This window comes from Corylus avellana, chromosome 8 (assembly GCF_965113065.1).
Source record: "Corylus avellana chromosome 8, dhCorAvel1.hap1.2, whole genome shotgun sequence".
Lineage (NCBI taxonomy): Eukaryota > Viridiplantae > Streptophyta > Magnoliopsida > Fagales > Betulaceae > Corylus > Corylus avellana.
Window position 1 is genome coordinate 7,458,805 of NC_142497.1, and position 27,056 is coordinate 7,485,860.

General features: G+C 34.4%; 3 protein-coding genes across 5 annotated transcripts; 1 reads left to right on the forward strand and 2 right to left on the reverse strand.

The window, feature by feature from the left end:
- The first annotated feature begins 7,398 nt into the window (after positions 1-7,398).
- LOC132164814 (uncharacterized) lies at positions 7,399-17,848 on the forward strand. 3 transcript variants are annotated; one of them, XM_059575380.2, is made up of 8 exons: positions 7,399-7,716; positions 13,522-13,633; positions 14,873-14,945; positions 15,161-15,254; positions 15,583-15,699; positions 15,805-15,862; positions 16,295-17,282; positions 17,388-17,848. In XM_059575380.2, exons 3-7 carry the CDS (start codon positions 14,891-14,893, stop codon positions 16,799-16,801), a joined length of 831 nt encoding a protein of 276 aa, XP_059431363.2. In that variant the 5' UTR covers positions 7,399-7,716; positions 13,522-13,633; positions 14,873-14,890; the 3' UTR covers positions 16,802-17,282; positions 17,388-17,848. The 3 variants fall into 3 exon arrangements, with proteins under 3 accessions (XP_059431363.2, XP_088375412.1, XP_059431362.2); XM_088519286.1 differs by lacking the exon at positions 13,522-13,633 and having other exon boundaries at positions 17,388-17,513; positions 17,603-17,848; XM_059575379.2 differs by lacking the exon at positions 13,522-13,633.
- A 2,834-nt stretch (positions 17,849-20,682) lies between these two features.
- On the reverse strand, positions 20,683-22,777 carry LOC132164061 (cysteine proteinase inhibitor). The gene is made up of 3 exons (XM_059574468.2): positions 22,641-22,777; positions 21,620-21,827; positions 20,683-20,950 (listed from the first exon to the last, which is right to left on the reverse strand). The coding sequence occupies exons 1-2, from the start codon at positions 22,740-22,742 to the stop codon at positions 21,624-21,626; spliced, it is 306 nt and encodes a 101-aa protein (XP_059430451.1). The 5' UTR covers positions 22,743-22,777; the 3' UTR covers positions 20,683-20,950; positions 21,620-21,623.
- A 3,029-nt stretch (positions 22,778-25,806) lies between these two features.
- LOC148584064 (uncharacterized) lies at positions 25,807-27,056 on the reverse strand. The gene is made up of 2 exons (XM_088518723.1): positions 26,636-27,056; positions 25,807-25,853 (listed from the first exon to the last, which is right to left on the reverse strand). The coding sequence occupies exons 1-2, from the start codon at positions 27,054-27,056 to the stop codon at positions 25,807-25,809; spliced, it is 468 nt and encodes a 155-aa protein (XP_088374849.1).

Below are 27,056 nucleotides of genomic sequence, written 5' to 3' on the forward strand. Positions count from 1 at the left end.
GGCTTCAGCGAGAGAGAGAGGGAGGAGAGAGAGATAGGTATTTCGAGGCTGAAACTGAATCCCCGGATGAAATTAGGGTTTTGATATAAAAAAGGAAATGCGAGTTGATTTGTTAAAACCAAAAATCTACAGCGTTAACAGAAGCATTGCCTCGTTGCCTTCCTGTTTGCCCTTTTACTTCTGTTTTTTTTTTTTCTAATTTCTGTGCAGAAATATTTATTTTATGTTATTACCAGCTGGTACTTTTTTAATCTTTCTTTTTTATTATTATTATTTTTTAAAAAATATTTATTTTTCTTTTTTCATTTTGTAATTATTTTTTAATATTTCTTTTAAGTCCAACTCTATTGGGCTTACTTATAGAGAATCTCATATGATGGATACCTTTTGTTTGTTTTTTTTTTTTTACATCTTTGTTTTTTTTTGTCATACCATGAAACGCCACCGTTTTACCATCCAAAAAACAGACAAATTTGGTCGGATGATAAGTTGTATTTTAAATATATAAAAAAAATAAATAAATCCATGTGGTTTTGGAGTTTTGTTTTTTTTTTTTTTAATAATTATCATACACCTAGTCCCTACTCCCTAGGTGGTCCTATTGTGAATTGTCAAAGATATCTTAAAAAGTTGAGATGAGCTTTTTTATTTATTTATTAATTAGATCGAATAATCAATTTAATGAAATAATGACTAAGGCCTCGTTTGGTTCGCGGATTGTCTAGTCCATTGGAAAAGGATTAGCTATCACTGGGATTAGCTACCACTGAGAATAGATTAGCTAGTCCTATTCCTTTGTTTGGTTGTAACGTTGGAATAGACTACCTAATCCTATTTCTTCGTTTGGTACAGTGCAATATGTTGGTGAATGGAATTGTATTGTGATCTTATTTCCTAAAATACCCTTATAATATAAATACAATTTATATTATTAAGGACTTTCATTCTTTTTTTTTTTTTTTGAAACATAAACAATTTTACTATAATTTTTTTTTTTAGTTATGTCATGTATATATAATTTTATATATATATATATATATATATATATATATATATATATATATATACACGCTTGAACATGTATGAATAACCTGTGTTCAAGTGTGTGTGTATATATATCAGTGTGATTTTTAATTCAATTATATATATATATATATATATATATATATATATATATAACTGAATTAAAAATCACACTGAGAAAGTATAGAGAAAGAGAGATGGAGAAACAGAATAAAAAAAAAAATAAACTCTAAACAGAATCAAAGAGAAACAATACAAAGAATCAAAAGAAATAAAAAAATAGAAGAAAAATAAAAAAACTCAGAAACGTTTTGGGTACATATATATACACACACACACGTTTGAACAGGTATGAATAACCTGTGTTCAAGCGTGTGTGTGTATATATATATACGCTTGAACACAGGTTGTACGCTTGAACATAGGTTATATATATATATATATATATATATATATATATATATATAATTGAATTAAAAATCAAACTGAGAAAATATAGAGAAAGAGAGATGGAGAAATAGAATAAAAAAAAATAAAAATTAATTTTTGTTAAATTTTTTTTTTTTTTTTTTTTTTTTAAAAAAAAAGCCTAAACAGAATCAAAGAGAAACGATACAGAGAATCAAAAGAAAAAAAAAAACAAAGAAACGTTACAGAGAAAAAAAAAATCCAAGAAATAGAGAGAGAATGAAATAACCAAGAAACAAAGAAGAGAAATCGAAGAGAAGAGAAGGGGAGAGAGATCGCTTGCGCAGAGAAGAGAGATCGTTGCTCTTTGAGAGATGGAGATCGTTTTGCAGAGTCTCCTTGAGAGATGTGGGTGCTAGAAGGGTGGGGTTTTTGTGGGCAATTTACACGATAATTTTAATCCCACTGGAAAGGATTAGCTAAGCCACTCGTTTTTTAGTGGCTTAGCTAACCCCGTGTATATAGGATTAGTAATCCCATGGGAATAACTATTCACAGGAATAGAGTGTTACCAAACAAAGGACTAGCTATACCTAGTGTTAGCTAGTCCAATCCAAGGGTCTAATCCGCGAACCAAACGGGGCCTAAGGGTTCATTTAGTTTGCAGAATAGACCCTTAAAATAGAATAGTTATTTCTATGGAATAATCATTCTTTTATTTGGTAAGAGTCTATTCCTGAGAATAATTATTCCTATGGAAATGATTAATCTCATACACATAAGAATAGTCATTCCTCTAAAAAAAAAATGAGTGGAATAACTATTCCTTATGGAATGGAATAGATTTTCCAAAAAATCTCTTAGTATTATTTTTTTTATTTTAACCCTAAAATTTGGTTTTTTATAAATATGAGATTTTTTTTTTTTTTTTAAAAAAAAAAGAAGAGTGGGATTTTTGGTAATTTTGGTTTATTTCCAATTAGAATACATGTGTTGTTACCAAACTAAAAAATAGGAATAACTATTCCATTCCACTTTCCTCTATTCCTAGTAATAGCTATTCATTTTCTGAATGGAATACTCAATCTGCAAACCAAACAAATCCTAATGCTATTTTCCTGTTATAAACTATAGAGTCATTTTGTACAAAATCCCTTGAACTAAACAAATTGAAGTTCAACCCCTTGATTTGTAGATAATTTTGCAGTGTGTCCTTACCCTTAAGTTGGCGCTAAACATATAATTTATCAACTCCCAGCAACGGATTTAGGGGGGGACCGGCAGTGGCCCTGGCCCTCCCCCAAATTACAAGAGAAAAAAATTAAGGCAAACAAAAAAAAAATTAAGGTAAAAAAATAATAATTTAAAGTATTTTTTTGTCAATTGGTCCCTCCCATAATTTTTTTGGCCCTGAGTCCCCCCAAGTTCAAAGCCGGCTCTGTCAACTCCTATATAAATGATAATTTTGCAATGTGTCTGTACCCTTAAGTTGGTGTGTTTTGTTTGTGTTTTTTCGTGCAAAAAATACAATAAATAGTGGGTTTGATCAAACGAAGTTGGTGTTCAGTCAATTGAAGTAGCAACATAATGATTTGATTGACGATTCAATTGAAAGTCGATTTGAAAGAAAAAAAAGGGTGGGGGATTAGAGCCTAGATGTTTAGAGGAGAGGCCAGATAAGATTGTCGTAAGGATATTTAAATAAAGGGGTAAATTATAAATAAAAATTAGGGTTTAGTGAGAAAAATTCCAACTAATGAGGGGACTAATCGCCAGTGGTTAAGTGAGGCATTGGCGGAAGAATCAAGATAGCATGACGCAACCACACTGAAGGACGGTTAGGCGAAGGTTTAGGCTATCATCACCTAAGTATTCCTCTATTGAGTTAGCCATCCATGGCAACACGTTGGTACTCGATCAAGGAAGCATTCCCCTATATAACTTAACAATTTAGCATATATTGTGCCTATAGGATGTGCTAAGACCACGTGGTAAAGGCCTTGGTCTTAGCACACCTCCTAGTAAAAAGTCAGTGATTTATTCAGTTCTGTGTAGGCAAACTCTCGAGGGTGCGATGCACGGGACCGATGTTTACTCTACAGAGGTGGGTCCAAAGAGCCCTGACTTATAGAGATTCCTCGATATCAAAAAAAAGGATGTGCTAAGACATCTTATGAGACACGTCAACCCTAGGTCGTATGGGGTAATAGCATGAGCATGTTCGACGAATAAAAGTTTTAAAGAGAAACTATTTTATTTTATAATGCTTAAAAGCCCTATAATGTATGCAAAAAGGAAATCTCTCTTTTTCATAATTTCTACGAAATGAATGTTATTTACTTTTTCATTCAAGCAAAAGAGAGTATTTTCATTTTAGAATGTCTTATTGTGGAATGTTATATTGTGCAATTTTAATATTTTTGTCATTCCATTAAAAAAATAGAGAAAAAAAATACTGAAAGTATTTGTGGCTATGTTGTTAGTGCTGTCTAACTTTTAATATGTAATTAATGTGGTTAATAATTTTGAACACTTGCTGTACATACCTAAGGATAAATGTAATGATGTCTATGTCCTAGGGCTCTAGTGTTATTTTGTGGTGTCCGTTATATATATATATATAGATAAAAGTACACAAACTCTTCTAAAACTATTATTCAATTGATAATATTCTCCTCAAACTTTCAATTGTGACAATGTCCCACCAAACAACAAAAAATTGTCAATGTCTTCCATATGACAAAAATACACTTAATAATTTTTTTTTTTTTTAAAAAAAAAACTAAAGCTAAAACTAAAAATGAAAAAAAAAATGGAGTGAAAATATTAAAAAAAAATCATTTTTGTTAAATAAAAAAATTAAAAGTTTTTTTTTTTTGTCGAATTTATAGAGGTATTTTTGTCATATTGACAAAAATTTTATGATTATTTTTGTCTTTTTGTTGGCCTTAAGGGGGACATTATCAATTTTTTGGTAGTTTGAGGAACTTGGATCTTCTCCATTTCAAATTTAGTTAAACACAAGAAGACATTTTTGTCCAAAACTTATATAAATTTTGACTAAATGGATCCCCTCCATTTCATTTGAAATGGAAAGGATCCTTCTCCTAGTTTAAGAGGGGAAGGACATTGTCAATTTGGTGATTTTTTTTTTTTTTTAAAAAAAAAAGTTCATAGCAAATTATGTTGCGTGTATCTTAGATGTCCTAGTTATTTAAAGGGAGGATAATTGGAGGGTGTTACCAAAAGGGTTTAGTAGCTTAGAGGGTAAATTGCAACTTTTAAAAATTAGGGGTAATTTCACTTTAAACTCCTGAATTACCAAGCGATTTGACAAGCATCCAAACTTCAAAACCTCTCAATTTGAGCTACTGAACTTTCAATTGCAGTCAATTTGAACCTCTCCATCAGATTTAGTCGTTAACTTCTAACATAAATGCCTAAAAAAACCAAAATATCCATGATTTTCGTTCTTATTTTTATTTTTTAAATTTGGAATTAAGGGTAAATTTGAAATTTTATAAAAAGTCAGGGGTATAAACATCATTGTCTCACTTTTAACATTTAAAATCCGACGGGGGTTCAAATTGACTGCAATTGAAAGTTCGGGAGTTCAAAGTGAGAGATTTTGAAGTTTGAAGGGACTTGTCAAATCGTGTGGTAATTTAGGGGTCTAAAGTGAAGTTACCCCTAAAAATTAAGAAGAAAAAAATTGCAAATTAGATGGTAATTGGAGAAAATAAGTATAATCTCTCAAATTATTATTATGTGGAAGTAGTTTTTCTTCTTTTTTTTTTTTTTTTTTATACAGAATGGGAGAGGGAAAAAAAGGGGAGATTAGAACATAAGCAAAAACAAGTAAAGGGCAGGCAACCCACATTAATATAAGCCCCTTAACAACCAGAAATCATTGCAGAAAGCAAAAACCAAAGAACCAATAAAAAATTAGTCAAATAAATGACCCGGCCCGATGAACAAAGAAGAGCGACCACAAATGACTGCTAATAGCAGCAAAGCAAAGGGCTCTGAAAGGAACACGAACCTTGAAAGGCCTCCCCCGACCTTCCTGAATTTCTATAGCCACTAATTTTTGTAGCCATATAATCCATTTTGAACTTAACAATTATTAAGTCCATAACATAAAATTAATATCCCCTCCGCTAGAATATCCCTACAGTTTCTCCATGCATTGTAGTAGTTCAATTCAAGTTGAAGGAGCCACCAAATTAGTCTTGCTTCCAAATTTTTAAATACCACGCCTCCAATGTTGTTAATATCGTTAATATTATCATTATTATATTATTATTGTTGTCCATTAATTTATTAAATTTATGAACCCTTTTAAGTTTGCTGCAATAATTTGACTGGATTTATTTTTGTAGAAATTGTAGTTTATACTTGTGTGATGAGACTGCTAATTGTTATCTTGCAAATTTGATTGTATTTCATTCTCTTGATTGGGGCTTTTTTTTTTTTTTTTGCAAGATATTGAACTTTTAATTTTTTGCAATGTCCTCATCTGTAAGAATTTTCAGTTAAATATATCAAAATTTCCAAAATACCCCTAATTTTTAATAAAAAATTTTAAAAATTGCAAAGATTCAAGCATAGGTATTTTTAAAAATTTCATTAAATCCCAACCAATGCTTGAATTTTTGTAATTTTTTTTTTTATTTTTAAATAGAAAAGAGGTATTTTGAAAAAAAAATTATAGATTTAACGAAAATCCTAACGAATATGATACATTGCAAAAAATTGAATGTTCGATACCATAAATTGGGAGTTTTTTAACTTTAGGGCGTAGTTTCAAAATGTGTTGAAATTCATAAGGATTTTGTAAAGTTTTCCCCATATATATATATTTTAAGCAATTCAAGAAAAGGGAAGGGGAAAGATTATAGTAAATAAAAAAAATACATTAGAGGGGCTCAATAATCTTGTTATAGTATTAATAAAATGATTAAATTTACTTATTCATATCAGTTTAAATTTTGAGAAATGGTAGGAGTACTAAATCGAGTACTAAATATTTTACTAACACAAGCTTACTTAACTGATGTGTAGTTCATTCATTGGTACTCGTTACATTTCTCTTAATTAATTGTTTTATTTTTCTCCAATGAATGAAAGCTATACATCATTTTAGTAAGCTTATGTTAGTAAAAGATTTAGTATTCATAGCATTTCTCTAAACTTTTAGGATAAATAATAATTTAACATAGTATATGAGCGAGCTATAAGTCATGATTCAACTTTTGGGATAAATAATAATCTAACATAGTATATGAGTCGAAGGTCATGATTTCAACTCTGACTCTATAATTCATTTTCTATTTTAATTAAATATTTTACTTTTTAGGCCTTACCTATTAAAAATGATTTTTTTTTTTGTTTGGTTGAGAAAAGTGGATATCTTATTCCATACTTCGTCAATAAAACGATACAATCAAAATCTCTTTATAATACCATAGATACACGGGGGAATTTCGTTCCTCCACATTATGTCTATGATATGTTTAATGGCGTCCTTTGCTAATCCATGAGCTGCAAAGAATTTAAGCTCACACGGGAGGCTATTTTTGCATCTATTCCTTTGTCAATTATTTATTTATTTATTCTTATTTTTAAAATAAATTGTGTATAGGACAAAGTGTGCAAAAACCTTTTTTTAATGTTGTTTTAGAGGTTGTTATATGATAAAGGTCCAATTTAATGATGTTACAGCCGTTAAATTATTGCTCACAAAAAAAATAATTGATTTTCACATCCATATTACTCACTCTCTTTATGATAACGGTTGGCACAAGGCTAACCTAGTAAATGGAATTAATAGAAATTAAAAGAAATTATGAAATATAGTTATTGCTGACGTGGTAACTGGTAACTGGAAAAGTAGAGATAGAGAGAGAGACAGTATATCTATCGTGGCACGCTTTTTGGGTCCGGAAACAGGGGTTCGAGAGACGACAGGCCAAAGCGAATCTCTACAAATATATTCTTTTTCTTTTTCTTCTTCTTCTTCGTCTTCGTGCGCTCCACTGTTGGACTGTTTCGATCTTTCGCTGCTTTCTTTTTTTAGTATTTCTGCGAGTACTCGACTGGAGGAGGGAGATTTGGTGGTTCCTTTTTCTCTTTGTTAGGGTTTTGCTTGCTCTCTCTCTCTCTCTCTCTCTCTCTCTCTCTCTGTGTCTCTGTTTTGGTTTTTGCTTTCTTTTGGAGTGTTTATTGGACTTGTCAGCAAAGTTTGACGCCATGAGGAAGAAGCTCGATACTCGTTTCCCAGCTGTAAGTCTCTCTGCCTCTCTCTCTCTCTCTCTCTCTCTCTCTCTTTCTCTCTGTTTTTTTATTAGGATTTTAATTTTGCTTTCATGGCCATGTTTTTCCTTTCTTTTCTTTTTTGAGTGGAATATGTATACACATAAATACATATGAAGGTTTACTCAGGTTATGGGAGTTAAACTGTTCTTACATGTAATTGAATGGGTAATCTGATTCTGATTTTTTGTTTAATATACGGAGCAAGATTTTTTTGCTTGGAGTTTTTTTTTTTCCTTCCTAAAGTTAGTTGTATAGCCGGTTAGCATCAGGTTGTGGTGAATTTTTGTCGTATTTAGGTTACTAAGAGGTTTCTGTGCTCTTGTTCCCCAAGATGGTGGAAGCATAGTAGTGCGACACGTTGAAAAGTTACTCTCTCATTGGAAGAGTTAAGACTGTAAAGGTGTCGCATGGGTAGTAAGTTCCACATTGGTTTCTAACACTGAGATTTATAAGTGATTTCAGATACCTCAAATTATTATTTTAACCAGTATTTTGTAGGATAATAGTATGCATGTGGCTAACACGTTTTTGGGTCATCACAAATGGTAGCAGACCAATCTAGTAACACTATGTGATATTTGGGGGCGTTATAATGTGATGTGGACCATGAAGAAGATGTCAAGAATTTAGCGGGAGAGATTGTAAAAGTGTTTCATGGGTATTAAGTCCTACATCGGTTCTTTACTAGTTGAGATTGAGCTTTATAAGTGGTTTCATGGAGATCTACTTATTTGGATTGACAAATTTCATGCAATCCGCAAACAAAATGCAAACACTATATGAACTCAACGCAAAATTAGCAGGTTAGAGTTGAGGGGTTTAACCTGTTTAATTAAATGGGTTGAGTTATGGTTAATTTATATCGTCTTATACTCATGCCTCAATACGACCCGAACCCAACACGCAACATTTAGGGTTGGCAATTTTTGATACGACCCATGAACCCGACATGAAATTAGTGAGTTAGAGTTGATGGGTTTGATTTGTTTAATTAAATGGGTCGGGTTAGAGTTGACCTATATAGTTTTATACTCATGCCTCGACACGACTTGAATCTGACGTTCGAACACAAATTGCCACCCCTACTAATTATAACTTTGACTAGTCATTTTGAAGTAATAGTGCAGATATGGCTAGTGCTTCCATAGGTCATGACAAATGATATCATAATACTATGTGGTGTTGGCCGTTGGGGCATTGCATTGTGATGTGGACCCTGACGAAGGCGTCAGAGATTTGAGTGGGAGATTTAAGTGCATCTATTGTACGGAAAGTTATTTATTTTCAATAAACTGCCACTTAGAGGGATGGAAGTAAATCACTCTATTGCGGATGACCAGATTGGTTGTCCACACGAGTCACCAAATTGTTGACTCTAAGGGGACCAGTGGAAGGTGTTTAATCATATTAAGTGTGTTTTAAAATAAATTTCACCTCTTGCAAAAGGTTGTGGAACCTTCACAATCCCATCCTTGCGTCCCTCCTCTCCCTTTTGATGTGCCCTAGGTGCAGTCTAGTTACTAAGGTGGGTCTCTTTAAGTGCAAAATTGTTGATTGCTAAATAGTTAGGGGTGAACATCGACCCCTTGGGTTGGTATTTTTATTAGATTCTGACGGCCAACAAACAATGTCAATAGATGGAATCCAACCGTCAATCTCAAGGTGACCAACCTTAGTTACTAAAACGAGTCAAACTGGTAACAATCGGTTGGTTTTGATTCAGTTGGTTGGTTGCACTCCAAGAAACACAAACCCGCTTTGACATTTCATCGAACACGATCCAATCAAACTCAATTCCTTGCAACACTACAATAATTCTTGTGAATGAACCGGAGCTAGATAGAATCTCTTGTTCAAACCCATAGAATGGCAAAAAGCAAGGTAAAAAAAACACGATTGAAGAATACTCATATTGTGACTAACCTTCCTCAATACAAAATATGTGGATTTTATTCGATACTTTTCATCTTTGGTCACCAACAAGAAATTCTTGGGCTTCAAGTCCCTATGCATCACCCTCATAACATGACAAACCAATTCACAATCTGCCCGCAAAGCGAGGTAGGTTCGCGTCCGAGTAATCCCTTGGGGGAGGATTTCATCGAAGAGCTTGCCGCGCAAGCACAACTCCATCACTCTTGAGTAGTAGGTCTTTGAGGGAGGGCAATAGAGTTAAAAAATTTGTTTTTGTTTAAAGCAATTGAGGCTATTTATACGCTGAAAGTGATAGCAGTGACTTGTGAGGAGAGGAGCTAATTACTAGAGACCAAATGAGAGCAGTCTGGCTTATAGGGGCAATGGGCAAGGGCAAAGTAGTCTCCACAGAATTAAAAGGCTCTTCTTGAATTGAGGTGGGAGATGGCTTCAAGGTTAGTTTATGGCATGATCTGTGGTGTGAAGATTTCGCCCTTAAGGAATTTTTTCCAGATGAATTTGGCATTGCTTGTGTGAAGGATGCTTCTATTGTTACCCACTTGGAGCTCTCGGGTAGCTTCACTCAGTGGAATATAAGCTTTGCTAGAGCGGTTCATGGCTAGGAGGTGGATGTCTTTTCCTCCTTTTTTAAGGGTGTTGTATTCAGTTAGAGTGGAATGAGAAGATGAAAACAAGCTTTGGCGGGTCCTGTCCAAAAGAGGTTAGTTTGTTGATAAGTCCTACGATGTCTGGGTTCATAATGATGGCTTTTGTTTCCCATAGAAGAGTGTTTGGTGGTCTAAGATTCCGTTGAGGGCAACCTTTTATGCTTGGTTAAAAGATCCTTACCATAAACAATATGAGGAAATGACATGTCATCGTGGTTAATAGGAGGTGTATGTGTAAAAGGAATGAGGAGTTTGTGGACCATCTTCTTTTCAATTGTGAGGTTGTCCGGTGCCTTATGGGATGTTGTATTCAATCGATTTGGGTTGTCTTAGGTTATGCCTAGACATGTAGTCGACTTATATGCGTGTTGGTGGATTGCCGGCAGCCTTTCTTCTCAAAGTGCTACTGTGTGAAAGATGATGTCTTCGTGTCTTTTATGGTGTATATGGAGGGAAATAAATGACATAAGTTTTGAGGACCGTGAAAGGACTTTGGATGAGATTAAGTCGTTGTTTTTCCTAAGTTTAGGGAAAATTTTGATGCTTGATAATTTGAGAAAGAGGAATGTTGTGGTGGTTGAGTGGTGTTGCATGTGTTAGAAGAGTGAGGAGTCCATTGACCACTTATTGCTTCATTGTGAAGTCGCAAGAGAACTATGGAGTTATATTCTTACATTGTTTGGTGGAGAATGGGTTATGCCTAGACGGGTCATTGATTTGTTGAATAGTTGGGGCGGTCCGGTTGGATGTGGTATAGCAAAGGAAGTATGGAGGTTGGTTCTGATGTGTTTAATGTAGTGTCTTTGACGTGAAAGGAATGCTCAGTACTTTGAAGACGCATAGACCTTGGTGACAGAGTTGCGGAAGACTCTGGTGAAATGTTACATATTAGGATATTAGCATATCATAGCTTATTTGGTTCAAATTTGCCGATTTTTTGACTTTATGTTCTTTTTCTTCATCTTAGGGGTTTTCTTGTATGTTCCATGTGTACTAAGGTTGTACCCATCTGCGCTTTATTTATAATATGACCACTTATAAAAAAAAGTTATGATGATTTTCTTGTTCTTTTTTCTCCTTTTAATTAGTTGTTTTCTCATGTGTACTTTCTGTGTATCTGAGGGCACCTTATGCATTTAATGATTTTTCGATTACTTATAAAAGAAAAAAAGGCTCTTCCTAAGTTCTTAGAATTAGAGTTTTTTTTTTTTGTTTTTTGCTTGGGAGGAAGGGGTGGGGTCAGGAGTTGATTTATGTGTGGAGAGGGGAGGTTCAATCAGATCATTTCTGACCCCAATACTAACTCCCATTGGCGTGCAAAATCCCCTACTGACACTAACCTGCCACTTGTTGGTAACTAGTCACTGAGGTAGTATAGGTTAGAGTAAGGTAGGTTGGGGGGGTGAGAGAGAGTTTTCTCACCCCTACAAGGAGTGTCATGAAGGGATAATGCCAAGCTTGCCCTATTGGAAAACTTTTGAAATGATCTTACATCTAATATGAGATTGCTTTGTTGTGTTTTGTGCCTAAGCGGGCATACATACATATCTATAAATATTTGTGACCCCTACGAAGAGTCAGTCAATAGGTCTTCATGTGTATGTGTTTATCTGTGTTACATTGGGCTTCCTTGAATGCTTATTTGTTTTTTCTTTGTGGACTTCTTGGACAAAGAAGGAAGATCTTAGGTTATTTTGATTTCTAAGTAAGGGCCTAGTGTTAGACATAACCATCCTGTGAACATATCATGCCATTGATGTATGATTGCATCTGTTACCTCATTGTAAACTTTGATGCAACTTGAGGTTGGATCTCCCATAATCCCATTATTAGAAGTGCTCTGTACTTTTGATTTCTCATCAAGTTCCTGCTAGTTTATTAATTTCAAAGATGCAATGTATGGTAGTTGCGTACACTTTACTGTCTTATGGTACAGTAAAGCTCAGTGATTTCTAGGGTAGCTGCTAATGAATCAGCTTTGCCAATGCAGAACTTTTTTCATCATCACATTTCTTTAAGCCTTATGATTTTAGCTTTCTCCTCATGGAGGGAAAGGAACTATAGGTGTTTTGAGGATCACGAGAGGACTTTGGAGAAGATTAAGTCTTTATTTTTCAATACTTTGCATCTTTGAACAGCTGCTTATGTTTCTCATTTGGTGATTAGTTTTCATGATTTTCTTTTTTTTTTTAGGTGGCTTCGCTTGTATACTTCCTGTATACATGGGGCGCCCTATGCTTTTAATAATATCTCGATTATTTATTAAAAAAAAAAGATTTTAACTCTCTCCTCCTAATTAAAATTATAAAATAACTCTAGCCAGCAGCACCCTTTACTCATCACCATTATCTTATGGATGAATTCTAGATTTGCTGCTGTACAAGTAAAATTATGAAGTATCAGCTCTTTATATATTTTAGTTTGAACTTTTTTTTTCTGCATTAGTTATTTTACTTGTTCATATTTAATCTTTTTATCCAGAAGAGAACTTCAAGAACATAGTTAAAGGACTTATGTTCTCGTACACAACCATTTGCTTTCCTACTTGGACTCCCTTTTCTATATTTGATGCTATGGTAATAAGATGGTTTCACATAGCTAATTTCCTGATGTTGGAATTCTTGTTGATACACAGACAACTATTTATTGATAAATAGCTATGAGCAGTCAAAGACATTTAATATTGTACATTGTTCTCTTATGGTAATTTTTCTAAAAAATCCCGAGTTAAGATGGTATGTTGCATTGCTATGGGTTGATAATTTAACCAGCAATTTATGCATAAAATATTTGCCTCAGAGCAAACTTACATAACCTGAACGTTGAATTTGGTAACTTCCCCTCTGTAATCTGTTTTAGTTAGCCATAGTGGGTATCACTGAGAATGCTCTGGTTCTCTGCTTTTTGTATTCTCTAGGTATCACTGAGAATGCTCTGGTTCTCTGTTTTTTGTATTCTCTAGATCATGGTTTGGAACCATTGACCAATGTTGTACCTGTTATAGAGGGCATTAAGAACTAGTTGTTAAGTTGATGACAGTACTTTTTCACAAAAATGGAGGTTTGTTGCCTCTAAAGGACCTTGGCAATATGATTGTTTGTCCATGATCTTTCTTTTTCTATATTTATTTGCTTTTTTTTTTTTTGTTTTAATATTTCAGCTCCCTTTATTTCTAATTCCTATATTTCAGCTCCCTTTATTTCTCATTCCTATGCGTCTTGAGTTCTGTTGATGGTCGTTGGCTGGGAGCTGTGGCCTGCAATGAAGCTAAAGCTTCACACTGGTCGAATTGCAATTACACAGCTAAGTTCCAATTATATGTTGATAAGAAAAAAAGAAAATCCCCCAAGACGGTCCATGACAAGTCATTTTCAGATGCTACTTGCATGGGAAAAGCCATCTAGATCGATCAAACAAAAGGCTGCTGATCTTATGCTTTGTCATCCATGTTAACTCTTCTACATATAATTGTTCTTCAAGTCAATTCAACTAAACCATAATCCTATCAGTATGCTGTTAGCTTTCATGACTGGTTTTACATTTTGCTTTATCTAGAAGTATATCCTTTCTTAGGTCCTTCCTCTTATTTTGCTATGATAATTTTTTTTCCATATTCATACCTTCCTCTTATTCACTTCTTAGCTTCTACTTGACAGTTGCTCCTTTACATTGCTGCATTTTAGGTCTTTCACTCATCTTGTCCCCTTATGATCCACTCTTAAATGAATTGCTTCATTATCTTTCTTTCATTGTGTTGCCACTTATTCATTGTGACATCCTCATTTCAGCTACTTTCTTTTTTTCCCCCTAAAGAAATTTGCTGTTTTATTATTGTTTAACACTAGGTTTTATTGGCTTCAAAAAAACACTAGGTTTTATGGAGAATAACTGGTGTTGTAGCAGTTCTTAAATTTTTCTTTCAACTTAGATAGGTTTTCTGCTATACTTCTCCACTATGTATAAATTCCTTGTGAATAATTGATCTAAGATAAAGAAAGTGGTCAGTTTGAGGTATCGTTGGTGCTCAAGTTTCAAGAGACCATCGTTCCTGTTCCTCTTTCCAAAATTGGTCATATACATCTTTTAAGATCTACTTAATCAAAAGCTTTTGCTTCCACAGTGTTTATCTGTAACTCTAACTTGGAAAGACCCTTACTTGATCGCATTAATTAAAATTATAACATCAGTGAACAGCATGAGAGAAATTATACAAAATTTACATCAATCTGAATCTCCAAAACTTTTAGGTGGTGTAAAAGTAGCATGTCTACGTTGTAATACTTGACATGGATCTGGCATTGTGCTTGGCAGGTGACAAGTGCTTTTGGACTCGCTCCAGTTGTCATCCTCATTATTGCCTTTACTTTTTCATTTATGCTTAAATTTTATCCTTCTTTATCTTTCTAGATGTGTGGTTATGACATCTTCATGGTGTGGCTTCATTAATTGAATATTCAGTTCATCTATACCGTTGGCATTCTTTCATTGCAGTGGATTTTTACACCTGTTTAGGTTATCTGATTGATATAATTGTTTCACAGGCTCGGATTAAGAAGATTATGCAAGCTGATGAGGATGTTGGGAAGATTGCCATGGCTGTGCCTCTTCTAGTTTGTGAGTATTTTTTTAACGTCTGTAGCACTTTTGTTTCTTTTTATATATATCTCATTTATTTCTAATCCTTTCTTTAATGATTATTTCGGTAGCAGTTCACAGATTTTGTTTCACCTTTTCTTTTTTTTTTGCTAAAATTTTATTTTCTGACAAATAATTTTACGGTTGCTTTATTACTTAAGATACTTATTGCATGTGGTCAATGTAATCTGCAGCTAAAGCTCTGGAACTATTTCTGCAAGATCTATGTGATCGGACATATGAGATTACACTGAAAAGAGGAGCAAAGACCATGAATTCTTTGCATTTGTAAGTGAAATTTTCATTTATTAACTTTTAGGTTGTAAATATCTTATTTGGGCCTTTGACGATGATTAACTTTTTCACAGTTCAGCAAGTGTCAAACCCTTTCTTGACTCTTTTTTTTCAAATACTGTTGCACCTCGATGCCTTGATGGTCATTAATTAAGAGAGTGGTTCAGATTGAAGTACTTGTTTTACTTATCCACGAGCAAAAGGAGATGTCCATGCATTATAGGATAGGATAATTTCTTTGCTATGAGAAAACGTGATTCTGATTGTGCTTTGTTTAAAGTTGTCAATCTGAGGTTCTCTAATTTGATCATTATATCTGCAGAAAACAGTGTGTCCAGACATTTAATGTTTTTGATTTTCTGAGGGATATCATCAGCAAGGTTCCTGATTTAGGTGGTTCTGATGCTGCTGGTGAAGATCGTTCAGTTGCCAAAAAAAGGTTTAGAAAAATGCAAAAAAAAAAAAAAAAAAAAATTGTCGTATTGATATAAAAGAAATTTGAGGCATTTTATGACTAAAATATGTTAATATTTTCATTTATCAGGAAAGTTACTGATGATGAGGAAAATGATAGCGATGATGAGTCAAAGAGGAGTAGGATGGTAAGATATACTGCACTGCACTTTGGTACTCCGGTTATTATATCTTTTGTTGACACCATCAAACTTGTTCTTTGCGCTTAGGGAGGTCTTAAGTATCTTATTCTAACTCTGTTAGCAAGAATTATTCTTGATTTATCTATTAAGGTGTTTGAACATGTTTCAATTTGGATGTTTAATCGGACATATAATTATATGCATATCTTCCTCAGTTCTCTAAACATCAATCAGTTGGGATACGAATGTGTTGGAAACTTTGAATTTGTGAAAAACCCATAGGGATCAGGAGTTCGACTGATATTGGTTTTGGTAAGATTGTGTTACAATATAACAGGAGCATTTGTGTAACTTGGAACACTTCTTTTAAGCCAAAATTTAATCATATTCTGTTTTAACAGAGAAGGATTTGTTTGATGATTTTTTCCTACGTTGCAGCATGAGGCAGGTCACACTAGCAGCAGTGGTAGAGGAAGGGGTAGGGGCAGAGGTAGAGGTCGTGGACGAGGTAGCCGAATGGTAGAGAGGGAGATGGCTGCGCAATTTGAGAAGCTTGAAGATGATCCAGACATTTCCAAGAACAATCAAAGCCTTGAGAGGCTCGATAACGGGGCAGAAGCCAAGGAATTGGAGGAAAACATTCTAGGTGACAAAAGTGGAGAGGGGCCAATTCGAAACTTTGACTTGAACCTGGACTTGAACGAGGATGGGAACTCAACAGCCCTTGCTGCTGCCTCTGCTAGTTCATCTGCAGAGCCCATTCCAGAAAGGGCTGCTGCTGCCCCTGCTAGTTCATCTGCAGAGCCCATTCCAGAAACGAAGCACGAGGAATACCCTGGCTGGTCTGTATCTGACATGGAAAAGATGGCAATTGATCCCATTCAACTTGCCAACTTAAGTAGAAGGATAGATGAGGATGAGGAAGATTATGATGAAGAAGGTTGAATTGCATGTGTTGCTGGTGTTTGTGGTTACTTACTGAGATAGGTTTGTAGTTCTTCTTTTAAGATATACAAGTAGATGTTTGGTGGAGCTTGTTGTGATAGATAGTTAGGAAGTAGGGCTAGAAAGATAGAAAGATGAACAAAACTGCAAACACCATCCTAGGCAAGGCTGAGAGCATAGTTCTTTTGGTTTTCTTTAGACATTTGTATCATATGCTTCTTTTCTGCTTACTGATTGTTTCAAACTCGTTTTCCTCCTCTAGCATATGGAAATCCTAGGAACAAAACTTATTATATTCTTCTTCTTTACTGCTTACTGACAGTTTCAAACCTTTTTTTTTTTTTTTTACTGTTTTCTTATGTCGCATAGGTTTGAAGTTCTTGGTTTAAGATATTCAAGTAGATATTAGGTTGATCTTCTTGTGATAGATGGTTAGCAAATAGGGATATCAAGATGAACAAAACTGCAAACTCCATCCAAGGCAAGGCTGAAAGCATAGTTCTTCTGGTTTTCTTTAGACATTTGTATCATAATCATATGCTTCTTTTCTGCTACTGACAGTTTCAAACTTATTTTCTTCCTCTAGCATATGGAAACCCTAAAGCTTGTGCATCTGTCAGCACGTTTCGGCCAAGAAAACTTAATGTTTCTCTTGTGAGCAGAGAATTTGATGGTTGGATGGTGAGTTTCGATGTAGCTTGGAGAAAATAAGGTAATATTATGATCCAAGTAAATAATGAAATAGAGAGAAGTTAAAGAAGAATAATGCCTGTTTTTGTCCGTGGTAATTTTTTACACCAGGATTACCAAACATTCACCACCAAGAAAATCTTGAATTCATGTCCAAGCATTTTAACGCAGGGAAAATTGTTAAGGATGATTCTAAACGGGGAAATTTGAAAGAATAGTAGAGGGGTTTTAATAAGCCCTTCACCCAATGTCAAATAATTCTTTTCCATTTGTAGCTCTTGAGTATTGATGGGGAATTCCCTATTTATGTAATAGCCTACATGATAATCCAAATCAATCTATTACCAATTCAAAATAGTCTATATCATTTGGTATCAGAGCGTATCGATCAATCACATATGGCGAGGAACTTTGATGAGGAATAGTAGATTAGGTGAAGAAGAGAAGTAATTGAGTTTTATGCTTTTAGAAATTGGTTACCATTTTTAATTAACTTATTTGAAAAAAATAGATACTATTTTTTGATACTCGTTTGTGCTTGATTCATATTGTCAAAGCATGGTGTCAACATTTGCTCTATTTTTTTAACATATTATTATAACTCAATTACTTGTATTGTTTTGAATATCTGGAGAGAAACCTCCTCACTGTCAAACACAAGAGAGATCTTCAGTTACTGAGATAGAAAGATATAAATTTAGCAAGATTTTGCGTTATGGAGGAAGAAGAGATAAATCTTCGTGAGAAGAGAGAGATGTATTTTTTTGAGGAAGAGAGATGAGAGAGAGAATGAATGTGAGATAGATAAAACAAGTCACCCAGCCAAAATGACCCTTTTTTTTAAAAAAAAAAAAAAAAAAGAAAATTTTCTTTTTTAAACAAATGCTAACTCAGCCAGAAGAACAACGGTAGACGCTGTAGCATTTCTCTTAATTAAAGCTAAGCAATGGGTATTCCATTAAGAAAAAAAAAAAAAAGGGAAAAATATAAAAAAGCCCCCCAAACTACCGGCCGTTTTCGATTTAGCATCCTAATGTTCCAAAAGTGATAAAGTAGCCCCCTAAACTACCAAACTATTGCATTTTGGCCACTCCGTTAGTCAAAACCGTCAGTTTGGACGGAAACTGCAAAACGACTTCGTTTGTTACAGGTAAGTTACTACAATGCCTTTTTGGGAAAAATATAAAAAAGCCCTCTAAACTACCATCCGTTTTCATTTTAGCCCCCTAATATTCAGAAAGTGATAAAGTAGCCCCCAAACTACCAAACAATTGCAATTTGGCCACTCCGTTATTCATTACCGTCAAATATGATGAAAAATTTAAAACTACATCGTTTTGGCAATGGTAAGTTACCAAAATGCCATTTTTGGAAAAAAAATATCATATTAAAACAAGCAAGCAAAACGGCGCCGTTTTGCTTGAAATTAGGGTTTCCTTACACTTACCAAAATGATGCCACTTTGGTAAGTGTTAGGAATTAAAAGAAAAAACCCTAGACCCCACGCAGGTGACCCACGAAAAAACCCCCAACCCCAGTTTATCTCTCTCCCCAAAATCGCCGGCCACCACGTCATCTATCTCCAACAGCCTGTAAATCTTACCTATAACTCAATCTTTTTATTGTATTTCGTGGTATAGCTGTCGAATCGGTGTTGTTTATCTACCAACGTGATTTTTTTGTGTGATTTCTACAATGGGTATGAATTTTTCGGTGGCACTTCGTAGCTAGTGGATGGTGTGGCCGGCGGTGATGGATGGTGGTGGCAGGGGCAGTCGTTTTGAGAGAAAGAGAGAGAGGGGCGTTGCGTTTTTTTCACTTGAGGGAGAAGGTTGCCGGAGATAGAACGATGTGGTGGTCGGCGGTTTGGGGGAGAGAGATAAACTGGGGTTGGGGGTTTTTTCTGCGTGGTGTCTAAGGTTTTTTCTTTTTATTCCTAACACTTATCAAAACGGCGCCGTTTTGGTAAGTGTAAGGAAACCCTAATTTCAAGCAAAACGGCGCCGTTTAGCGTGCTTGTTTTAATATAATTTTTTTTTCTAAAAGGGCATTTTAGTAACTTACCATTGTCAAAATGACGTAGTTTTGAATTTTCCATCATATTTGACAGTAATAACTAACAGAGTAGTCAAATTGCGACTGTTTGGTAGTTAGGGGGCTACTTTATCACTTTCTGAACATTAGGGGGCTAAAATGAAAACGGCTGGTAGTTTGGGGGGCTTTTTTATATTTTTCTCAAAAGGGCATTGTAGTAACTTACCCGTAACAAACGACGTCGTTTTGCAGTTTCCGTCCAAACTGACGGTTTTGACTAACGGAGTGGCCAAAATGCAATAATTTGGTAGTTTTGGGGGCTACTTTATCACTTTTGGAACATTAGGGGCCTAAATCGAAAACGACTGGTAGTTTGTGGGGCTTTTTTATATTTTTCCCAAAAAAAAAGTATTACTAGAAATGGAAGAGGTTGAAATAGAATAATTATTCAAATTTTCTAATTTCATAATTGGAATTGAACTAAAATTACTAAAAAACCCTATTTAATTTCTAACTTTTTCAAAACTCAATTTTTTTTAAAAAAAAAATGGTTAAGTGAGTGGTGGCCGGCCACCCATTGCTAGGAGTGGCCGCGCCACCCAAGAGGACCTCGTCGTGGCCCTCTAGAGGTGGCAACATCAGGGGTGACTACAACCACACTCGAAGCCCTCTGAGGGTGGTCGCGGTGACCCCTAAGGGCCATTGGGGTGATCTTGGCCACCCAAATGATTTTTTGGTTTTTATTTTTTGTTTTGTTTTTGTTTTTTTAAAAACCTTGCCATTTCCCAGGATTAACTATTCTTCTCATTTTTAGAGAAATAGTTATTCATGTATATAAAAAATTAGTAATTTCAACAGGAATAACTATTCCTAGAAATAGACTCTTACTAAACAAAAGAATAACTATTTCATAGGAATAGTCATTCCATTCTAGGATCTATTCCGCAAACCAAACGGGCCTCAATGCATATGCAAGACTTCTGGATCTTCAATTGGCGTTGAAGCTGCCTCACCGCCAAACACAAAAATCCAATTATCTTTGGCCATCTAAGAGTCATGTAAGCACGTGTGTACTCTCTTGCAATGAATTTGTTCAGCAGCATGTTGAGAGATTATAAAGGAAAAGAATGGAAAAGAAAGATTGAACTAAAAGGCAATGGGAGAGAAAAGCCAGATTGAGTTACTTCCTGTATTTATGCATCAACAAGTTGTTTTGTTTTTTCATCAGTACATCATTAAGTTGTTATATTCAACAGAGATATTGTCACATGGAAAGGCGAATCAACCAGATCCTGAAGGCTAAGAATCTGATTCGGATAGGATTTATTTACATTTTATTTAAATAGGAACATGCCTTCAATGTTCTGATATACTTCTATTTCAACTTGAAGCAAGGAAAGCAACATACATCTGATCTTCAGTCACCTGAATATACAATGAAACATCATCAGTGTTATAAACTTGTTGGCCCAAATACTCCAAAATAAAAAATAAAAAAATAAAAGAAGAATTTTAATTTCTTAGTCCTCACCCTGCTCATTAAACTCAAGACAATGTAGATCTAGGTTACCTTAATTAAATGATTCAATTCACCTATATCTATCGGCTTAAACTTTTGAGATAAGTCAGAGATCTTGAGTTCGAATCCTCGCTTGTATATCAGTTGGCATTTGAAGAACATTCTCACTACATTATGTCTTACATGGAAAGCATAGATAATTCTACGGCTAAAAAGAAATGATACATGCACTTCCAAGTTTATACTCCTAAGTAGACACTCCTTGATGTCAATGAAAATCACCACTCTATTTAGATAGATCACGATTGGTTTTGTAGCATTTGTCATTCCAATATTCTCTTAAGAGTTTATTTCTTTTTCTTTTTCCTTTCTTTTCTGGTTCCAGTCCAAATTAGCAGATGTAATGTCAGTTTCAATAGTAGCTGAAAAGGAATACTAAAGAAAGAAATCTGATGAAATCTACAACAAAAGGGTAACACATCAACACAGCAAAGAAACTAAATAAATAAATAAAACCTCAAGAAAATCATATCCTCTTGAATCAAAACAGAGCAACTGTGTTCTGGGATCAATACCTAGCTAAGCGCTAGAGTCTGAAGGAGTATCAGAAATGAGCTTGAATTCCTGCAACTCCTTGAAGTTCAACCATGGCTTCTCCCAAATCTTGGCCTCATACACTTTCTTCTTCCCCCCATCACTCACCTCCAGCGTTATGTAGTACACAGTTCCCGCAACCACCTGCTGTTTCGCATTCACCACCTTCTGAAACTCCAGAACCGTATTCTACACCACCAACCACAACAATATAATTTAACACAAATAACACCCAAAATTTCAACATGCTTATAATATATAACAAATGTTATGCTAAATAAAGCTTATTATCCAAAACCTCATGCATATATAATGCCCACATCCTCCTTTTGAGACGACTGCACATTTTATGACACATTTTCTACTGTTCACTTGTATTCCTCACACTATAATTTTTTTTTTTTTTTTTTTTTTTTTTTTTTTGTGTTTTAATCCATGTTTCCTTTAAAAAAAAAAAAAAAAAAATCCCACATCCTCCACAAAAATTATTTTTCATGGCCAACTAATTTGGAGCAGTATAATTCATGTTATGTGTCAGATTTTGGTCTAGTCAAAACATGAGTATATGATTGTTGGGAGGTCTTGGACCTCTCTTAACCCCAACTTCAAAAGCTAGTTGAAAAGGTAAAGTTTTCTCTCTCACAGGTCTTGAATCTCTCTCAATCTTAAAAGCTAGCTTAAGAGAGACTTTTCCTTACACTTTCTACGACATTTGGAATAACCCCATCAATGAATATACAAGTCAACCTTTCAATTCGCTATTTAATTTAACAGGCCAAAAAGCATTTGATAATTTCGTGTCGAGAGATTGTCAACAAAAATGTCGCGTGTAATGGATAAAAACTAATAATAAATTAATTACAAAATTTCAAAAACAATAATTAAGCTTTTAATCATAACTTTGTCATAATTTTTTTTTTTTTAAAAAAAAAACACCAATAATAATTTCAATTAAACACAGAGATTTGATTAAAGGAAAAAGAACATTAGGAATTAGAGAACCTGTTTCTTGTTATGCTCGTCGACGGCGTAGCGAGCGAGGCCGTCGATCTCCACGCTGTTCTGGCTTCCCCCAACTTCGCTGACTCCTCCAACCTTCGCCATCTCCTCTTCTTCTGCTTGCCGATCATCAATCAATGAGTGGGTTTAAATAGGATAAGACGAGAGAGACTGGCAAGCACGCGGATAATTTAGCGCGTTGGATTGCGGGCCTTTGTCAGTTTTTGAGCCGCGTTGACCCCAATCGTCTACGAGCCTTCTCTTCTTTATCCTCTGCAGTTGCCAGCTGGCGCCCGATCAGTTGTGACTCCAGGTGAGAGAAGCTACTTTGAGCAAGACGTGGCGTATAATGAGAGGCCGGTGAGAGTGAGGTCAACGTTGAAATTGTAGGATAGTAGTCGGCAGATTTGCGTACACGATAACTACTCCGTGATCTTGCGTAGTCCTTAAGCATTGCTCCAGTCAAATGAAAGGCCCACGGATTCAACCGAGAATATCCAATTTATTTATTTATTTATTTTTTTGGTAAAGTCCACATACCCCCCTCAAACTACCACCCAATTGACAATGTCCTCCCAAACTTTCAATTGTGACAATGTCTCCTCCAAACTACCAAAATATTGTCAATGTCCCCCTCAAGACTAGCAATAAGACAAAAATGCCCCTATAAATTTCTCAATAAAACAAAAATACCCTTATAAATTCAAAAAAAAAAAATTGATTTTTTTAAAAAATGAAAAAAATTTAATTTAAAGATAATATTTATAAAAAAAAAAAAAACAATTTTTTTTAAACAAAAATTTTTAATTTTTTTTTTAAAGGAAATTTTTATTTTTTTTTAAAAAAAAAACTATTTTTTTATTTAGTTTAAAAAAAAATTTTCATTTTATTAAACAAAAATTTTATTTTTTTAAACGTAAATTTTTATTTAAATAAAATTTTAAAACAAAAATTAAAAAAAAAAAAAAAAAAAAAAACGAAAATTTTCAATTTTTATATTAAAAAAAAATCGAATTTTTAAAATTTTTTTCTTATAAAATTGATTTAAAAAAAAAAAAATTGTCCATCGTTTGGAGATTTTTTTTTTTTGTTAGTTTTAGGTTTTTTTTTTTTTAAAAAAAAATTACTAAGGGTAATTTCGTCATTGTGGGGAACATTGACAATTTTTAGTAGTTTGGGAGGGACATTGTCAATTGAGTGGTAGTTTGAGGGGGTTATGTGGATTTTTCCCTTTTTTTTTGGGGGGGCCTAAATTGCAACATATTGCAAGAATGTCCTTATTCTAAATAAATTTTTGACCGTCCAACCACTTCGGATGTGTTTGTCATTGTGATTTCATAAATAAAAAATGTGTTTTTAAACTAAATGGCATCAAATTGTTTGTTTGTCATTGCATTTTTAAAAAATTGTAATTTAAAAATGCAAATTAAACCAAATAGCATAAAATGAATTGTTTGAGATTACGGCCTCGTTTGCTTCGAAAAATGAGTATTCCATTAAAAAATGTAATAGTTATTACTGAGAATAGGGGATAGTGGAATGAAATAGTTATTCATATTTTTTGATTTGGTAACATTAACAAGACACATGCAATAACTAGAATTGACTCAAAATTATTAAAAACCCCATATTATTTATTTATTTTTTTCAACTGAAATTTAAATAAAATAAAATAAAAAACCTAGAAAATAAAGTTGGTGACTGACCACACCAATGGGTGGGGTTAGCCGCGGCCACTCCTGAAGCAAATTTGAGGCCACCCTGAAATGCCACTGGGTGGTGCGACCACCCCCGCCCTCTTCTGTTGGTGGCCCCATTGGAGTGATCGGCAACCCACTTTATTTATCATGTTTTTAAATTTTTAAGTTCAAAATAAAATAAAAAATAATGTTAGTGTTTTTTTTTTATAAAAAAAAAATAAATAAAAAAAAAAATCCAGTCTATTCCTTAAGATAAGTGCTAGGGAGCCAAACAAATGAATCCAAAAAAATTTTCAAACTAACGTGACAAACCGTGAGTGGTAGACAAGGGAGAGAAAATTGAATTTTTTTTCAATTTAAAAACCCTTGCCACGTTAGTTTGAAAGTTTTTTTGGGTTCATTTGTTTGACTCTCTAGTATTTCTCATTCCTTAATGAATAGCTATTCATCTTATTTTTAAAGGAATAAGTATTCATCTTCATAATGGAATCGTTATTCTCATATAAATAACCATTCATAGGAATAGGCCACTACAAAAAACACATTTTTTGCTGACTCATGATTACTGACGTGTCAGGTCGTCTGACACGTCAGTAAATCCTGCTGACGGGGCTTTCCTAACGTGTTTCGGTCGTGAATAATGTGGGTGTCAGGAAATGGGAATTCCTGACGTGTCATTTTTGGCACGTCAGGAATTACTGACGTGCTAAATCCAACACGTCAAGAATTTCCTGACGTGTTCAATTTAACACGTCAAAAATAATTCCTGACGTGTCAAAAATTGACACGTCAGCAATTTCCTGACGTGTCAAAAATTCACACGTGAGTAAATATTCTGACGTGTAAAAATTGACACGTCAGGAAATTCCTCACGCGTCAAAAACTGACACGTCAATAATTACTGACGTGTCAATTTTTGACACGTCAGGAAATTACTGACGTGTCAACTACTAACACGTCAAGAATTACTGACGTGTCAAAAATTGACACGTCAGTAATTCTTGACGTGTCAATTTTTGACACGTCGGCAAATTTGGTTCGTTTTGAACCAAATTTTTTCCCTCCCCCCTATATTTTTTGTGATTTATTTCAGGACTATACCCGAATTTTGTGTTACGGTTCACCTGATATTCAATCTATCCATCAAATCCATGCAAATAATATACAATTTTTCCATCAAATAACATACATCATATCCATTAACATCAATCACAAACTATCCATCAAAACTAACTTCAACACACCATAATAACACAAATAACATAATATATATACACCAATCACAAATATATATATAAACTAACTTCAACACACCAAAATGACGCAAATAACATAATATACACCAATCACAAACTATCCACCAAAACTAACTTCAACAGACCAAAAATGTCACATACTAACATAATATACACAAATACAATTACATCAACTTATACACAACTGTGAATAGCCTCAAATTCTCAACCAGACTAGCGATCATTGACATCCATAGCATCCTCTCGACGATGTCCATTACCTGCAAATGATAAAACAAACAATATTCACCAATAAAACAACCACCAAACAAATAAAATCCACTAACGGTAGATGATAATACAAACAATCATTGAGCCCGAATACAAACAATCACGTCGGTAAAGTGAAAGAAAAATGCCCGAATATTCACCTAACTCAGTTGTTAATTATTCCACAGTAAATGATATAACTAAAATAGGTAAAACGTTGAAGTTAGCAGAACTTTGATATAAAAAAAAAATTAGAAAAAAATTAAGTCAATATATATATGCATGGTCACAGAGCAATCAATAATATATAGACATGAGACAATGAACTTCGTTTTTCCCATGGCAATTATGTGAGACATATGATCTTCTTCTTTTTTCCATTGCAATTATAGAACTTCCATATAGGTTATTAATGTTGGGGGTTCAATGGAAGAGATGATAAACACAAAGGGAAAGCGCCCTCCCTAGCATTGAGTGCATTTATATCTATTTATATTTAGAGTTACAAAATTAAGTTTATGAAGAACTGGTCTTGATGATATTGATATGCATGTATTGCTTCGTGCCATGCAGTTATATCCATTTATACGTGCATGAATAACTCTAAATAATTATCTCAACCAGCAAAACTCTAACCCACATCCATCACCAAACCAACCATGATATATAAACCAAATTTAAGCAAGATTTACAACATCATTAATTATTTAGAATGACTACAACATATCCAAATTCTAAATATATATATAGGGACAGTTATAAAACTAAATTGACTATTAAAAAAAGTCAGTACCTGATCCACTGTCGACCGACGATCGCACCATCGCAAAGGGTGGGGAAGCATTGTCTGGTGGGGTGTGAAACCGGATCATTTCCTCAAGTTGGCGAAAACGGGCGTCAAACCTTGCCTGACGTTCAGCCTCCTGTTCAGCTGCCTGTCGCGCTACCCGGGCATTGTTCTCAGCCATCTGCTCCGCCACTTGCTGGGCTACCCGCGCATTGTTCTCGGCCAACAACGCATCCATCTCTTCCTTGTGCTTCGCCCTCTCCGCGTCAAGCGCTCTATCAAGTGTGTCTTGTGATATCGTGGAGTACCTGACGTTTCCTGACCGTGCCTGTGACGGTGTATAGTATGAGTGTATGGTCCCCCGCACAGGCAGAATATTTGGTCCGGCCATCCGAACCCTACCGGCATACTCAGGCTTATTTCCCAT

Bases quoted from the DNA above. Each gene is read 5' to 3' on its own strand.
- LOC132164814 (XM_059575379.2), top strand. From the start codon at position 7,684: ATGAGGAAGAAGCTCGATACTCGTTTCCCAGCT. The intron at 7,717-14,872 runs GTAAGTCTCTCT...ATTGTTTCACAG, and splicing joins TCGATACTCGTTTCCCAGCT to GCTCGGATTAAGAAGATTAT. The intron at 15,255-15,582 runs GTAAGTGAAATT...TTATATCTGCAG, and splicing joins ACCATGAATTCTTTGCATTT to AAAACAGTGTGTCCAGACAT.
- LOC132164061 (XM_059574468.2), bottom strand. From the start codon at position 22,742: ATGGCGAAGGTTGGAGGAGTCAGCGAAGTTGGGGGAAGCCAGAACAGC. The intron at 21,828-22,640 runs GTTCTCTAATTC...TTGGTGGTGTAG, and splicing joins ACGAGCATAACAAGAAACAG to AATACGGTTCTGGAGTTTCA.
- LOC148584064 (XM_088518723.1), bottom strand. From the start codon at position 27,056: ATGGGAAATAAGCCTGAGTATGCCGGTAGGGTTCGGATGGCCGGACCA. The intron at 25,854-26,635 runs GTACTGACTTTT...TATCATTTGCAG, and splicing joins GTCGGTCGACAGTGGATCAG to GTAATGGACATCGTCGAGAG.